Consider the following 17047-nt stretch of genomic DNA (forward strand, 5'->3'; position numbering starts at 1 on the left):
TCTGGCCTCATTTTCTAAACATGTATACAGAGTTGTGTACAGGCACACATGTACTACACCCTGACCCATATATTCTATTGCTAATAGATAATAATATTTAAAAAATGACCCCATCATTTTTCTTTAAAATTACTTGAACATGCTGTGTACATATGTTACACAGGGTTGCTCTCTAAAAGCTGCATCAACCCCAGAAATTTTCTGTGCAATTCTGAAAGTCAAAAACCTTTTAATCAAATCCACACTTCACACTTTGCAAAAACCCTCTCTATACATAGACCTACACATCTGGAGCTAAGCGGTGGAGGGGGGTGTTTTGACAGTTGAGCCTGTGGCCAGTGTTTCAGATTACAGGGACACAGGTTCACAGTTCAAAAGCAGTGGGACACTGGGAATAAAAACAGGGACGATATAATAAAAATACTGAGATATTTTATCACTTGCAGTCTTCCTTGTCAGCTGTCTCTATTATAATTTACTTTGCTTTTTAATTTTTGAGTTAGACTGAGAAACAAACGCCTTTAAGACATTTGGTCTCCATTAAAGTCTGTCAAACTGCTAATACAATCTCTAACCTAAGCCTACTCTGAGTATTAGGTTTAAAAGACTAGGAGGGCGCTGTGTTTAATAGAACAGTGAAGAGGTCATTGTAAGCAGGTCCACGTCACAAAACAAGGACCTGCTGCCATCTTGTGGAACTGAAGGAAGTTAAAGTGAAAACATTGGCAATAACATGACCAACCGCATAACAAAGTATTGTTCCACACTGGGAGTGCAAAAACAGTTGGGGGGGGAAAAAACCCTCACGGTTACATTTATCTACTTACCCAGAAACCTGTCACACATGTATTACTGAGCAAGATCTGAGAATTTCTTCATTTGTACGTTAAAGGACAAAAGTCACTACATCAGATATTTCAAGTGTCTATCCATGTATAAACCAAAAATAATAATAATAATAAATGTTCTGATATTGTTACGCTCTCCTCCGTCTATACAGAATTGTACCATATGGTTGCCTGGCAACAGGCGACCGCACCGGGCTGATTGAGGTCGTCTCATCTGCAGAAACAATCGCAAACATCCAGCTGACCAGCAGCAATGTAGCAGCAGCTGCGGCATTCAACAAGGATGCTTTGCTTAACTGGCTCAAAGAGAGGAACTCTGGGTAAGCTGGAGCCCAGTGATCAGATAAAAGCCTGCAGCCTCAGAAATGATCTTAAGTGTTGTTTGTGGTTGTGCATTTACAGTGATGCTCTTGACCGGGCCATCGAGGAGTTCACTCTGTCATGTGCAGGCTACTGTGTAGCCACTTATGTCCTGGGTATTGGAGATCGCCACAGTGACAACATCATGGTCCGCAGCAATGGACAGGTTAGGCAATCTGAGTTTTCTTTTTCCATTCTCCACCTGGTTTTTCCTGATTCCACAGGCTTCACTGATTGGCCTTGTGTGTTTTGGGGTTTTTTGTTTTCTTTTTTAGCTCTTTCACATAGACTTCGGTCACATCCTGGGCAACTTCAAGTCCAAGTTTGGCATCAAAAGGGAGCGTGTACCATTTATCCTCACACACGACTTCATCCACGTCATACAACAGGGCAAGACTGGAAACACAGAAAAGTTTGGCAGGTTTGTTTCACTTTGCTGTTTACCTCCAGCCCCAGCACCTCTGTTCACACGAACCACTGTGATTCAAACTGTAACTTCAACCATTTATTGCAATTCAGTCAAGTTTTTGTATCATTAAGATTAATTTGATAATCATTTACATTTGATAGCTTACTCTGTTTGGACTAATAATAAACCAAGTACAGTTTAAGGCCCTAATTCTGGTTTTCCTGTCTGATGCTAAGTTTGTGTGGCACACTTTAACAAGATGGCTACCAGAAGTGCCTTTTGTAAACTACATCATGGTGAAATGTATTATTATTATTATTATTATTATTATTATTATTATTATTATTATTATTATTATTATTATTATTATTATCATCATCACTCATACAGGAAAATGTAACTATTTTAATAAAGACAAAAATAAAAAGCTTTACAACTAAAGAGAGTAAATGTTGCAGTATAGTGTGGACCATCGGGGGGGCCAGAACAGGGGGTGCAGCAACAGAAGGAGTTTGCTGTCTTAAATGCATGCTGCCATTCTTCATTTCATTTAAATTCATTTAAATGGCGCAGACTGGCTACACAATCTGGTCAAAATACAACTATTACCGAGAATTTTCTACAGAAACATAGTGTCCACTCATACCCAGAAACCTCCTAAATTGACGTCTAGTGGGTGGAACTAGGTAGCTCAATACTTGATAAAACATAATAGTTTCAAAAGAACTACAGGAGTTCAGCTATTACACTTCATGTATCTGAACACTGGTTCTCCAGTTTTGTTTTAACTTTGGGGACGTACACAAACTTTATTCATACGAGCAGATCAGAAATGCATTTTCTCTCAAAGCTATTCAGTGCTTTGAAATCAGTTCTTTGACAGAAGTCTGTGTAAAGATCGGAGAACCGGAGTGATCTGATATGCTTTCCTGTTCTTGGTGAGGATTCAAGAGTCAGCATTTTAGAGAGACCTAGAAACATCCCCTTACTATAATGGAGCTGAGTAAATTGTTTTAGCAACTCACAAGCGTATGATTGGTAAGTTAATAGAAGACTAAAATGTTAAGTTTTTGTTTCTTGGTTGATTTTTTTTTTCTTTTTTTTTTCCTTGATTTACCATCCTGAAAATTGCAACTGACTTCATCATGCTATGAAAAAGCTACATACATTACATGACAGAAAATGCTCAATTTCCATTTGTATTTCTAAGTAACTCTGAAGTGATATTCCATCTGCAAACTTTAAAAAAAAAAAAAAAAAAAAAAAAATTGTTTCAGCCACATAGGAATGACATCACAGCTTTAGCAGTGTCAGTGCAGTACCTTCTCCCTCCAGCAGTTGGCAGTAGAGACTCAGTGAACAGCATGTGTCACTGAGCAAAAATGTGCTCAGTGAAGGATACAGCTTTCTACTTTTATTCTTCCTTTATATGAAATTTGGACAATCCAAATATAATAGAAAACATCCATGTAAGGCATTATGTTCTCTAGTAATCTAAAAGCTGCTCTGGTAACTGTTGTTGCTGGTTCTTTTTTTCTTTTGCTAAAGGAAAGGAAAAAAAAAGTTTAAAAAAAGAAAAACCTGTGCAGAGCTGCTGCTGCCAAGTCAAGAAAAATATGGGTTTGATACTACATTAAGTTATTGCTCAGCGATAATGATACCTAAGCTCAGACATGTCAGTCACGTGGAATGGTGCATGTATTGTGTTTGCAGAATGAGGTGCACGTTGGCGGTGGTGTGCAAAGGCATTACGAAGCAATGGCTCTCTGTTGTTTACAAAGTTCTGATCTGTTGTGGAACAAGTAGATGATTCATTTTGTGACGTGGAAATACCCGTGTGGTATAGTAATCTGTTATTGTGGCCTATATGCATATCTGCATTTGTAACTGTCTCACAAGAAGGTAGATGCCTAGAAGCAAGTCCTGTGAAACAGCAAATGTTTTTGCAGCTGAAGTTACTATAATTGAGCAATAAATGAACCAATAAATATAAATAATGTCTTCATTACTACTGAAGAGCTTAAAGACCAGCCCAAGGCATTAAATGTTTAATTACAATTACCTCATGTCTGCATGCATAAGACCCAGTATGCTGAAGCAACATTTGAAGTTATCCAACTAATCTGCACAGCAGTGCGCTGGTGAAGAGCAGCGCAGAGATGCACATCCTGCATGACGTGAGCTTGAAAATAACCTTTATCGCTCAGCAAAGCATACTGTAAAAAGAAAAGTGGAGTAGCGGCGCATTGCTGCGTCAGTTGTGGTTTAATATCTGGCACATTGTGCACAAAATGTGACAGTTGGCATTTCCCTCTGGATCACAAGAAGTATTTATCAGAGGTGTCTTTTTGTGGTCTTTGCGTGCTTAAAAAAAATTATGCAGCAAGCTTTTATTAAAGCTAGAAGAGCAACTGTGATTGTGTCCTTCAGAAGTCTGCAAGGAAAAAGGTGGATTCAAAATGCTTCTTACAAGCAGAGACAAAGTCATGAGTGCAGCGAGTTACTGCATGGTGAAAAGGAAGTGTGGCACGTTACGAAGAGCGTGTTGGTCCACCCTTTAGCTCAGACACATTTGTGTTGCTAGCAACAAACAGTGTAAACAAAAACCTTGAATCACAATCACTGACTTCACCATGTGTACTTTGTTAGCATGGGTGGTTGTAGTTCAGGAGGTAGAGCATGAATGCATGCGAATGTTGGATAGAAAGCTCTTATATTGAAAAAAGCATAGAAAAAAGTGCTGGTGTGAATGAGGCAAGTTTTGTGAAGCACTTTGAGTGCTCAGGTCGAGTAGAAAAGCTCTGTGTAAAAACAAGTCCATTTAGCATTGTTTTATACATCAAATAACTCAAATACAGTTATGAAGTGAACTGCAATAAAAAACAGGCATACAAATGGAGTTTTTGTTCTTTTTGGTTTTTTTTGCTCAGTTATAGTCTGTATTTACAGTTTCCTGTAAAAAGACAAAACTTGAATCAAATGGGCACAGCAGTTTTTTTTTTTTTTGTTTGTTTGTTTTTTTTTTTTTTTTTTTTTTTTTTTTTTTAATGGGTTCAGTGGCCAGCAGTCTGTGCTCACTAAGAAATTCTGTGCATAAGGTTTTGTTAGAAAACTGAAATGTATTTTGGAACATTGTATTGGTTTTAGGAATGTGGAAAAAAACCTTTTTATAATAAAGTTCAAGAAAGATGGGGTTTGATTGACGAGTGAATCATCCCCTAAAGCCCCATCTCACAATTTTAAAAGGGAGCGATTTAGAGCCACAGCAGAGCAGCCTTTTTCTCAAGCCTTTTTCCACCTCTCTTAACAACTCCATTGAAAGTTTCAATGGATGGTACTGTTCGCATGTTCTCTTTTAGCTTTTGCTTTCACATTGGTGCAGATAAAATCTGACTGATTTATGGTTTTTGTTTTATTTGTTTGTTTTTAAGAAAATACAATAGACTTCATTAGAAAGCAAATAATTGAAACCATGTTCCAAAATGACTAACGTGTGTTTGTCTCTGTGTGCTCCTGTAGTTTCCGACAGTACTGTGAGGAGGCCTATCTAATCTTGAGGAAGAATGGCAACCTCTTCATTACACTGTTTGCCCTCATGCTGACTGCTGGACTACCTGAGCTCACTTCAGTTAAAGACATCCAGTACTTAAAGGTACGACAATCACAAGTGGCAATGCAAGGAGAGCACAAAAACTGTAGTTCTGTTACAGTGTGCATGTATAGATATGGTGTTGTAGTGGTGGAATGCACAAACATATCAGTATTTTATAAAGATTAACCAAATATTTTAGCTTAGCTTAGCATCCATATCATCCCGTTTTCTTTTTAGACCTCTACCTATGGTAAATGGCCTGTATTTGTATAGCTTTACACACCCAGTCATCCACCCATTCACACACACATTCACACACTGGTGGAGGCAAGCTACAGTTGTAGCCACAGCTGCCCTGGGGCAGACTGACAGAAGCGAGGCTGCCATATCGCGCCATCGGCCCTTCTGGCCAACACCAGTAGGCGGTAGGTGAAGTGTCTTGCCCAAGGACACAACGACCGAGACTGTCCAAGCCGGGGCTCGAACCGGCAACCTTCCGATTACAAGGCGAGCTCCCAACTCTTGAGCCACGATACCTTTAATTTTAATTTCCATAAATCATCTTTAAAAAAGAGCTGCTTATAGCTTCAGGACCTTCGTAAGAATCTTGATACTAACATTATTTCTTCAGTGTCAGTAATTCAGTCATTGTTCCTAAACCTTGCTATTTTTCGACCATTATGTCATCATGAAGTTAATTCACATGGGGGTGATTTGTCTTCCAGATTTCAGCGTAGAATCCTTTTATAAAAATATTAATATTCTCCAAATTGGTACTCTACAGATACACATGTCTATAACATTTTAAATAACTGAGTGTCAGCATGTATGCAGGGAGACTACATCTTCATCCTCCTGCCCACATGACTTATCCTGTCTTACTTTCCGCTCCCTTTTCAGGACTCCCTGGCTCTGGGTAAAACTGATGAGGAGGCCCTCAAGCAGTTCCGCCAAAAGTTTGATGAAGCCCTGAGAGAGAGCTGGACAACTAAAGTGAACTGGATGGCCCACAATGTGGCCAAAGACAACCGGTCTTAGGGCAGCTGTAACCTTTCAAAGGCTAGGGGAGTGGTCCCAAGAGGACGCAGTGAGGGAACGTGAGAGTGTGAGGGAAGAGGCAGGATGTGCCAAGGAGACAGGGTGACAGAGACCCTAATTTAAAGAAGGGAATCTAGCAGAATATCCAAAACTTGAGCAGAGTCGCCCCCCTCCTGTACTATACAGAATAAAATCTGCCCCCTCATTCTTCAGTTAAGCTACTCTGCATCCTTACTTGCTGTATCCCTCCTCACCTTGCATCACACTGGCACGGTGCCCCGTGAGCCATCTTCATTCATGGTCTTGTGACATTTCAGTGGAATCACGGTGGGTAATGTCATTGCAGATTTTGCACAGGCACGAAAGCCGATGGAGCACGCAGCCAAAGGAAGGGAACTGAAGCACCCACTGTGCCCACGCTAAACCTTCTCAGACAAAACTCCACACAGAACAGGCTGAACTACTGGCTAACAAGATAAAATTTAGGAGTGGCTGAGTTATGTCAGATGGACTTGAAACTCTGCCTGAACAGACCCTGATGGAGTGCATATTGTGCCCACACCCCTGAACTTGTTTTAAGTAGAGCTAAGAGATGGGTGTAGAAAGGACAGAATGAAATAGACAAGAAAAAAAAAACCCATCTGACTCTGTGTCTTAAAATGGTGTGCATCACAGCCACAGGAAGTGCATCTTAACACTCGCTTCCCGTCTCAGTGTGCCTAAAAGAAAATTCAGGAAGATTGTATCGTTTCGGACATTTCTTTTTCCTCTGCCATTTAAGAATGTATCCCTGGATGTGGATGTGCCAGAGTACAAGTCCACAAAGTCAACTTGTGAGGGAAATGATGAAAGAGAAGGACTGATGCGAGAGATGCTCTGAGCCTACTGGTCCACTGTCTGAATCTCACTTCACTTGGACCGTTGAACACTGGAATGTTTATAGAGAGGCATATATAAGAAATTTTAAATAGTCTTTTAATAAACTAAACAGTTCATTCTAGTTTATTTTATTCTGAATTGACAATGTGCGTCGTCTCTTTGTCAAATCAAAAGCATTGTTGGCCAAAGTGTTATCGCCTGCCAGTTACCACTACCCCAGATTGTCCTCCTTTTTAAAGAATTCAACGCATTAAAGCCACCAAGTACACTGAGAAATAACTGATGCTTTTAACATGGTAGGACCAAAACAGAAAAAATGTTTAGCAGTTTCTTTTTGTTCTTTTTTTCTACTGTATTTTTAACAGTCTGTTTCCATCGAATGTGCAGATATGTGCCGCTCTATTTAAGTGTATTTAGCCCCTTTCAGACATGGGATGAGTAACATTACTGACTGACTTGTCAGTGAGACAAGCTGCATGGTACTGCTGAGTGAGCTGCCCCCACCCTTCCCACACAGGCTCCAGTGAGGAAGATGTCTTCTGGACCGGCAAAGATGAAAATCATCATTTAAGGGCATTCTCTACTGACGGAGCAACTCACAAGGATGCTTAAAAGACGGGCCCAGTCATGTCATGTGACCTGAAGTGTACAAAAATGCTTATGGTGAGACTGATAGCTCAACTTTTCCATTAAAGTGAGCAGACATGACGGTGGCCTGTTCAGGTGCCCACAGGTTAATTGGAAGGAGTGCATTTCTGAAAGGGCTTTTTGTCCTCATACAAGCAGATGTGGGCGGAGTCTGAAGTCTGGACCTGTGTGGGTGGGATTTATCAGTAGGGACATTACACTGCAATGTAAAGCTATTTACTTGTTTCAACATATGGTGCTCTACCAGCATCTGCGTCTGTTTGGAATTTTTCTTTTTTTCTTTTTTTCCTGTGCAATATCCCAGTATATGAACCATATCTAATCATGAAACATTGGTCCCGGGCCCAAGCCTGTAATGGTTTTGCCTGCTGGTTTATGTGTGATGCAGCTGCATTTTGCACTACCTGCCTTCAGAAGTCTCAGACACTGGATATTGTCAAATGTACAGGCTTTTAATGTTTTGCTGGTTTCTGTTTTCATAGGAGTTTTATTAAATTTATTTTCCACTGTGCTGCATTTCTGTCTGTGGTCTTTTTTTTTTTATTCTGCTGCTTGATGTGGGCTGAGTGACTTCTGCGCCTACATAGGCCAATGGATATTTTTTTTCCCTCTTCTAAGAGGCAAGAGAACTTTTTGATTCTAGACAGAAATATACACAGGCTTATTTTCGACAGCTATTTTTGCTAAAAAATATAAAAGTCAAACCAGTTTGTATACATCCAGAAATGAGTGAGTCTAGTTATAAGAGAAGTTTCCCTCTTTTTCCCTCTATTTTAATTTAAATGAAAAATATCAAAAGGGCAGAAGGTTTCAAACCCTCTGAAATTTTACAAAAATGTGATGCCCTCTCTAGCAAAAACTGCAGGCAACTTTTTTTTAAGACCAGTTTGTGTATTATGAATAATCCCATGTTCTCATGCTGGTACGTGTCCACTACAGAAACATGCTTTAGTAGGAAGATGGCCCTTACTGCACTGAATAAAACATTCAAAAACAGCTATAGGAACGTGACTGTTAATGCTGCTTTAGTTTCCAAATTCCCCAGCTCTCAATTAGATTGAACTAATAATCTGCAGAGCCGTCTCACTGCACCTTTCAACTTATCTGCCATTAACTTCTTGGTGACTCACCCAACAGATGAACTCTGAGGTCTTGAGCACATACCTTGAAAAGTCAGAGCTTTTCTGGCAGGGTGGGGGCGAGCTGAATTTAAGTATAGGTGGCTTTAATGATCTGGCTGCATGCATAAATTTGCACGTACACTCAACAAAAATATAAACGCAACACCTTTGTTACTGCTCCCATTCCCCATGGGATGGACGTAGAGACCTAAAATTCATTCCAGATACACAATATAACCATCCGTCACAAATCAGTCCAAATGTGTGGTAGTGGGCACATCTGCTATATTGAGATAATCCATCCCACCTCACAGGTGTGCCACATCAGGATGCTGATCTGACATCATGAGTAGTGCACAGGTGTACCTCAGACTGCCCACAACAAAAGGCCACCCTGGAATGTGCAGTTTTGTCTCACAGCAAAATGCCACAGATGCCACAAGCAATGAGGGAGCGTGCAATTGGCATGCTGAGAGCAGGAATGTCAACCAGATCTGTCGCCCGTGCATTGAATGTTCATTTCTCAACCATAAGCCGTCTCCACAGGCGTTTCAGAGAATATGGCAGCACATCCAACCGGCCTCACAACCGCAGACCTCGTGTAACCACACCAGCCCAGGACCTCCACATCCAGCAGGTTCACCTCCAAGATCATCTGAGACCAGCCACCCAGACAGCTGCTGGAACAATTGGTTTGCACAACCAAACAATTTCTGCACAAACTGTCAGAAACCGTCTCAGGGACGCTCAACTGCATGCCCGTCGTCCTCATCGGGGTCTTGACCTGACTCCAGCTCGTCGCCGTAACAGACTTGTGTGGGCAAATGCTCACATTCGATGGCGTCTGGCACGTTGGAGAGGTGTGCGCTTCACGGATGAATCATGGTTCACATTGTTCAGGGCAGATAGCAGCTGAGAATGTCCCAGTTCTTGCATGGCCAGCATGCTCACCGGACATGTCACCCATTGAGCATGTTTGGGATGTGCTTGACCGGCGTATACGACAGCGTGTACCAGTTCCCACGAATATCCAACAACCTCGCACAGCCATTGAAGTGGAGTGGACCAACATTCCACAGGCCACAATTGACAATCTGATAGACTCCATGCGACGATGTGTTGCACTGCATGAGGCAAATGGTGGTCACACCAGATACTGACCGGTTCTGGGTCCCCAGACCCCCAATAGCGCAAAAAACTGCACATTCCAGGGTGGCCTTTTGTTGTGGGCAGTCTGAGGTACACCTGTGCACTACTCATGATGTCAGATCGGCATCCTGATGTGGCACACCTGTGAGGTGGGATGGATTATCTCAATATAGCAGATGTGCCCACTACCACACATTTGGACTGATTTGTGACCACTGTTTGGGAGGGATGGTTATATTGTGTATCTGGAATGAATTTTAGGTCTCTACGTCCATCCCATGGGGAATGGGAGCAGTAACAAAGGTGTTGCGTTTATATTTTTGTTGAGTGTAGTTAAAAAAGTAATATTTCCACCAGTGAAATTAGCTGTTAAGTGTAGACTTGAAAAACAAAAGCAAATAGAAATCAGCCATCAAACTTGCACATGTCAGTAGCGCTGTTTTTCACCTATCTCTACAGTTAGAGGACCATAAGGGGATTTTTATAAATGCCACCCTGCTCATCATGAAGCTCCTTTTGTGTCTGAGCGGTACAAAAATGCTCTTTATTGCTGTTTGGATGACTCGGGGACTGATTTTTATTTTTCTCTGTGGGCAATGCTAACAAAGTCACTACCTCCAGAGATCATCAATTATCAGTTCTCTTTCACTTGGGCTACAATCAGTGCTCTGTGTGACTCATCTGCTGTACGTGTGTTGTTCTTCAGTGCAGTTACATAATACAGTAACCTGTAGAAGCTTTGGTCGTAGGGAGTGTAGGCACGGTGTCAGATATTGTGTATACTGGGTGAAAACATAATTTTTTTTTTCTTCAAATTTTCAACAAATTTGACACTGTTGGGGATTTATTTAAAATAGTTGGAAAACCACTTCAGGTGACTACATAATGAAGCTCATCCAATGCAAGGAGTGTGCAAACAGTCATGAAAATAAAGGTGTGTCCAACCTTTTGACTGGTTTTGTGTGTGTGTGTGTGTGTGTGTGTGTGTGTGTGTGTGTGTGTGTGTGTGTGTGTGTGTGTGTGTGTGTGTGTGTGTGTGTGTGTGTATATTTTTTTTTTTTCAACTATTAAAATGTGTAAAAGTTAGGAACGAATCTGTAATAGCAGCTTCATATTAATATAATTAGTATTACATCACTGATGACTTCACACTACACCACAGACTGTATATTACAGATAGATGTAGCTACTTCGATGTGACTGTTTGTGGGCATTTAGAAGGCTCAACATTAGCATTTTGTCCTGCCACCATGGTAGGTTTTTTTGGAGACAAATGTGACCATATTTATATGGGATGGTGGCTTGCTATGTTATCAGCTAAGGCTGGCTAGCCATGTTAGTAAGCTGCATTAATAAACTATATAAGTTCAATACACAGACTAATTGGTGCCAAGTATCAGACTAATAAAATAGTAGATTTTCTTACTGAAATTTAAAGCACAAACCTTTTAGATAGGTTGCACCACACAGTCTATCATATACTTCCATTAGAAATGCTCCAAAAAGCACACGGACACAGGTCATGTTCAGGACACTGAACTACTTAAGTCCAGAACTGATCAGATGTAGCACCTATCAGTACAAATGGCAACACTTCTGAAGAGACTTATGAGCTAGAGTCGCAATACAATAAGAACTAGAAATTTTGAAAGGACTTCATCCTCCCTAGTTTTTAGAAGTAACTGTATATATAAAGATATACAGAATTATTCCTTCATTTGGCATTAAAATAGTATAAGGGGGAAAAGTTACTGGTTCTGACCCCACTGTGCCTTTGAGTCACACCTTCCAAAAAAATTGCTTATGATGTATGCATCAGCTTAGCCCCCTAAACCCAGTAAGAGGGACTCTAGTCCAAGCCATCGTTTTGTAGGAATACCATAAACTTTTCAAAGTAAAAGCCATAGAAAGTTTCACCCACTGATTCATGCCGTTTTTTCCTGCCTTTCCTGCCTTGTTTCGAAAAGGGTCCAAAATTCAGGCCTCTGTGACTTCATAGCTTGTGTCAGGTACAATGGCATAGCTGTAAACTAATGCTGAATGCTTTTAAATTCTGTAAAACTGGACATTTTCACGTGAAATTATATGACTAGTGATTTGCTTTTGGAGCCAGCCCGTGTGGCGTTTAGGGGTACTGCAGTTTTTAGAAATTTTGCAGTGGTTTCATTTTCCAGCATCCAGAGGTTGCTGTGTCATCCTTTACACCCTGATAACACTGTATATAAATTATGTTTGCATCCAAACAGATATTTCAGGGCAAAACAGTTATGTTCTACACTTTTCACGCCTCACTTTATTTTCTTATTCATTAGCCATATCTTTAAGAATCCAAATATATACATCTTAAAAAAATTTAAAGCAGACAAATGGCTAATATGAACTGTGTAGTTTCACATGTGGGGCAATTAATGAAGAGGATTTCTGGTTAGATAATCATGAACAACAGTCAAAGCAGATGAAGCTATACACAGCATGATTCAGTCTTGTTTAGGGACTTCCACCCACCTCCAGGATCTCCAAGCCTGCTCCCACTGCCAGAAAATGCGCGTAGTTTAGGGAGGAGTTAAAGGAGGGGTGATTCATGAATCAGTCTAATTATACAGAGTCAGATCCACCTACACTTATAACCAAAGATGTCCTGAGAAAAACACAAAGCAAACATGCCAGCAGGAGAGCCTGTTGCTGGGCTCTGGGTGATATCATAAAAGTGGCTTTATAAAGTGTAGGCTGAGAAGGAGGGTGTTCGTTCTCACATGTTCTAAGGAGTGCAGGCTTTTGCATGGTGTGTTGCTACCTGAGCTAGGGTGGGTGGCTGCCACTTGACAAGCAGTTACAAAGCTTAGAATCCTGCTTACGCAGGTAAACTGCTCTGTGGAGGATCTTGGCTAGAAAAGAGAAAATATTGTGTTGTGGCTATCATGCCAGCTTGTGGGAAAAAATATCCAGCAGGTGCTGTCCAGTCCCAGAAAAACAGTGATGAATAAGCTTGGCACATAGCAGCCCATTAAAAAAATGTAACAAAAGACTGCAAACCTTTTATTTCAAAGCATAATGACGCAATCAAGACGTAAAGGCCGTTTTTAAAATGTAGTTTGCTTTGGTTTGTTTGCATGGCATATGATACACATCTGTACGTTAACTAACAAATGTATGTGGGCATGGTTTATCTGTGGTCTCTGAATGGAAAAAAAACCTCGCCACAACTGAAGGGTAGAAATAGATGTGACGCAAGTAAGAATGTGTCAAGTTTCCCCACCACAGACCTGTCCCTTTGCTTCGATAAACACTTTCACTGCATTATCGATGCTTGCGCATCTGTTGAAAAGGTCACACAGGTGAAACATTTCAAGGCTTCCAACAGCAATCACGCAATAACTCGCACTTGCCTTCCCGAAATGAGTTTCTAACTTTTAGACTGACTGTCATTTTCTGTGACACTTTTTTCTCTCTGTCATCATCAGTTCCTGTTCGTTTCCTCCTTGCATTTTTTCATTTATGTAATTTTAACATTTGATAGGTTGTTGTGGATTCTGCTGCTCACGCAGTCGTAACTGCCCCACTCTCACACAACATGAGATTCCACGTGCAGTCAAAGCCTTGTTTATATAAAACGACGGACAGCACTTTAGGCCATTAAGCTTCCGATATCGCATTTCCGTCACGTTCTCCATGGAAACCCCTTGCATCCAGCCAATCGGAAAAAGCACAGGGAGGAGTCTAAATTGAGGTCGCGAGCTGGGCTCGGCGATTCGCTGATAGGCCTGTGCGGGAGAGAACCGGGGAGGATCCATTCACTACTGTGTCAAGCCGTCTGAAGCTCTGCTCCCATTGAGGAATACTGAACGGTATAACTGGATAGTTTTTACGTGTCGCTTTTGATTTTACATCTCGTTGGAGACCACCGGAGAGAGGATTTTTCCAACTACTGCTCAGGTTGGTCAGCTTTCATTTGCGCCCTTTCATTTTAGCAAAAAAGATTGACGAGCGAAAAAATAAGTTGCATAACAAAAATGCGGTCTGCGCATGCGTGAACCCCGAGTTGCTCTACTTTTTGTACTTTTAAAACCAAAAAATGCCGGTTATATTTTTTCTGTTCAGTCAGACAGCTAGATAAATGTTAGCTTTTATGAAATATGTCCTCTGCGGGTATCTCGCCGTGGATTCGTGGCTGCTTTTTAACGATTCGGTTACTTTTACATAACTGTGTCAGTGTACCGTGCACTGGATTGCAGGTCAACGTGTGTGTGGATTTTAAATAGCAGGTCAATGGGAGTCAGATGGGGGAAGGGGGGTCATTTTTAATGTTTTTTCCTTTAATATAAACGTTATCTAATACGAGAGTATCTATGTGAGAAATTTCATATGCACGGAAGTGTAATATTAGACGTATAAAAAGGCTCTTCGTCAGGTTTACTTTTTAGCTGCTCGCACTCGAAACACTTTTACAAAATGGCTTTGAATTGTTGGCACAATTATGGCCCGAGGAAGTGGTTTAATTTCTTTATATAAGATTTTTAAAAGTGTTTGTTAAATGTTTGGATTGACAGACAGGGGAAGAAGAATAATCAGATTAAGATTATTTCTACCTAAAACTACTACTTTTGCCAGATTTAAAAAAAAAAAAAAAAAAAGTAGAAACCGCGCATGTTATTCAAAAGCATTTATTTGAAGCCTAAAAATGTCACTTGAGCTGTCTTTTATTTTTCACCCCAAACGTGTGGCTTTCATGTTACAAAGCAGTTTCCCACAAGGCCAAAACAGTGATTATACCATGGCAACATGCAGCTACAGGAAAAAAAGTGTGTGACAATAATCACACACACACCGGTGTCTTCTTTTAACAATTTTTACAACTTGTATGTCAGCAGTCATCATTAATAAGTAATATCTTAAGTTGGTGGCCTACACTGTGATGTAACTCACTCGGTCTGATGCCATTTTTATTGCATATTGAGATGGGCCATAACAGGAGGGGGTTAAGTAAAAATGATAGGTTTTGCCACCGTATGTGCAGCATCTTTCTACATCTATATTGATGTTGTCTTCCACTAATATTTGTTAAGCCATGTTTTAACTTTGTGTGGATTGTCAGATGAGTTTATTTTTCTCAAAAATGTAACAGTATGCCTTTATTGGTCTTCATGTGATTTCAGTTTCGCATGCCAGTAAAAAAGTGCACTTCAGGAGGAGCTACTTACAAGACAAACCATGTGGGTTTTATGAAACAAGGCTACCATAGCTTTGTGCTGCGCTATGGCCAAATCCATGTGACTGGAGCAGGGTTGTATAATGCCTGAGATCTGTGCTAGTGTGCTGGCTGTATAAGCCCTCTAGTTGAGGGCTGAGCTGGAAGCAGAGGGAGTTCAGTTTCATTATGTCATTATTCTGCTCAGTGACGTGTTCGGCAGTGTTGCAGAGAGTTTGGGAAGACTCTCTGGTGGTTGGAGTTGTACTTTTGTGCTTGGATGCTGGTGTTTCTTGTTATGTTGATGGAGGAAGGGGGGGGGGGGGGGGGGTCACTGGTAAGCCAACGTCTGCACTGCATGGTCTTTCATTGAAGTTGAACACACTTTAAAATACAGGATAGTAGTCAGATTTTCTTCAGCAGTTTCATGTATGGTTTGTTCTGTGTTATGTCCACAGAGGAGCCGGTGTTATGACAGTTTGCATGAGTTTCAGGGATCAGTGCTTAACATATGGTCGTGTTTGTGTGTGATTTAGAGTTTAGTAAAGCTTCAGTTTATCCATAGTGGACTGCTCCCACATAAGCACATGTGGGGAATGATTTACATAAACATACTTCAATTACTTAGTTTTTTGTCTGTTAACCTAATGTTTTTTCTCTTTTTGTGCATTTATTATTAGCTCTTCAGGCTCCCTATATGAAATAATCTGAGCAATAAAACTAACTTTAGCTCGTATATTGTAAACAAAATTTACCCGTGTGATTTTATGAGATATGTGCTGACATGTATAGAAAGTAACTAGAGGACACAATTCTAGGAAATGCTGGTCTTACTTCCTTAAAGAGAATGTAAATAATAGTAATAGGAATAAATATTTTGTTGCCATGATTACAAGCTGTGGTCTCTCTTTTGTTTGGGTGACATTATTCTAACCAGTTGTAACTCCTTGCTCTCTGCCGATTGGTCATTTCCAGCAGCCAATAAAACATCTCTTCACAGCGCCTGGCTGCTGCCTCCTTTAAACAAGAGTGGGTCATTTTCTAAGTGGAGTGGGTGGTTTGGAAAGTCTGCTGGGTTGTGTTTTTATATATATTTCTAGTTTAAAAAAAAAAATGAAGAACCTACTCTTAAAACTTTGAGAAGTTATGTAAAAGTGCTTATGTAAAGAGAGAGAAGAATAGACAGGCTGCTGAATGTGCGCGCTTACATAAATAGCTGCAACCTGACACTGGAGAGCAGCAAAACAGTAAAATAGTTTGGATTTGGCCTCAGTACCTGTTGCCGGTATTTCCTGTTCAGCTTTGAAAGACACGAATGGCTCCAACCACTGCTGAGGTAATTGTAGGAGGATAAAAACTGATAAAACTGGATCTTGTATTTGTCTTTTGGAGACCAGCTTTTACTCCCCAAGATCTTCTAAAGGCTCTTATTTAATTGCGGCTTTCCAGAAGCAAGTGAAAAAAGGTCTCTATTTACAGCATGGCTGAACTTCTAACACAGAAGTGGACAATTAGTTTTCTCAAAGGGCCACTGTTTTGGAGGGTCACACCAATAAGCTGAACTTAGTTCTGTTCAGTATTATATAGTATAAAGTGCTATTGGTGGCTAAAATGGGAAGCATTGGGAAGTCCTAATTTCCCATTAAACTCATGAGGGCTGCTCAGGGACAATTAAAGGGCCTAATGTGGTCTAGGGGACACACAATGACCAGGTCAGTTCTAACACTGACTTGAATGAGAACACAGGCCATATATATTCACTTAAATAATTATGAAATATAATATGTTTTTGTTTGTACTGTGTCAGCAGACCTGTGT

At 40.6% G+C, this 17047-nt stretch overlaps 2 protein-coding genes across 2 annotated transcripts in view; both read left to right on the top strand.

Moving 5' to 3' along the window:
- The window catches only part of pik3cb (phosphatidylinositol-4,5-bisphosphate 3-kinase, catalytic subunit beta), a 48082-nt gene extending 41217 nt beyond the window's left edge, over nucleotides 1-6865 (top strand). Inside the window, exons 20-24 of the mRNA XM_085429117.1 lie at nucleotides 1001-1168; nucleotides 1251-1374; nucleotides 1484-1629; nucleotides 5137-5269; nucleotides 6110-6865. Of these exons, the coding sequence (XP_085285243.1) occupies nucleotides 1001-1168; nucleotides 1251-1374; nucleotides 1484-1629; nucleotides 5137-5269; nucleotides 6110-6247 (709 nt within the window). The 3' untranslated portion in view covers nucleotides 6248-6865. The remainder of the gene's footprint in view (nucleotides 1-1000; nucleotides 1169-1250; nucleotides 1375-1483; nucleotides 1630-5136; nucleotides 5270-6109) is intronic.
- Nucleotides 6866-13823: 6958 nt separating this feature from the next.
- LOC146653554 (period circadian protein homolog 2-like) overlaps nucleotides 13824-17047 on the top strand; it is a 19572-nt gene continuing 16348 nt past the window's right edge. The window contains exon 1 of the mRNA XM_085429444.1: nucleotides 13824-13977. The gene's annotated coding sequence lies outside the window, so the exon portion shown is untranslated. The remainder of the gene's footprint in view (nucleotides 13978-17047) is intronic.

This window comes from Rhamphochromis longiceps, linkage group LG14, assembly GCF_057381845.1.
Source record: "Rhamphochromis longiceps isolate RC_006_pf linkage group LG14, R_longiceps_female_GT1.1, whole genome shotgun sequence".
Taxonomy (NCBI): Eukaryota; Metazoa; Chordata; class Actinopteri; order Cichliformes; family Cichlidae; genus Rhamphochromis; species Rhamphochromis longiceps.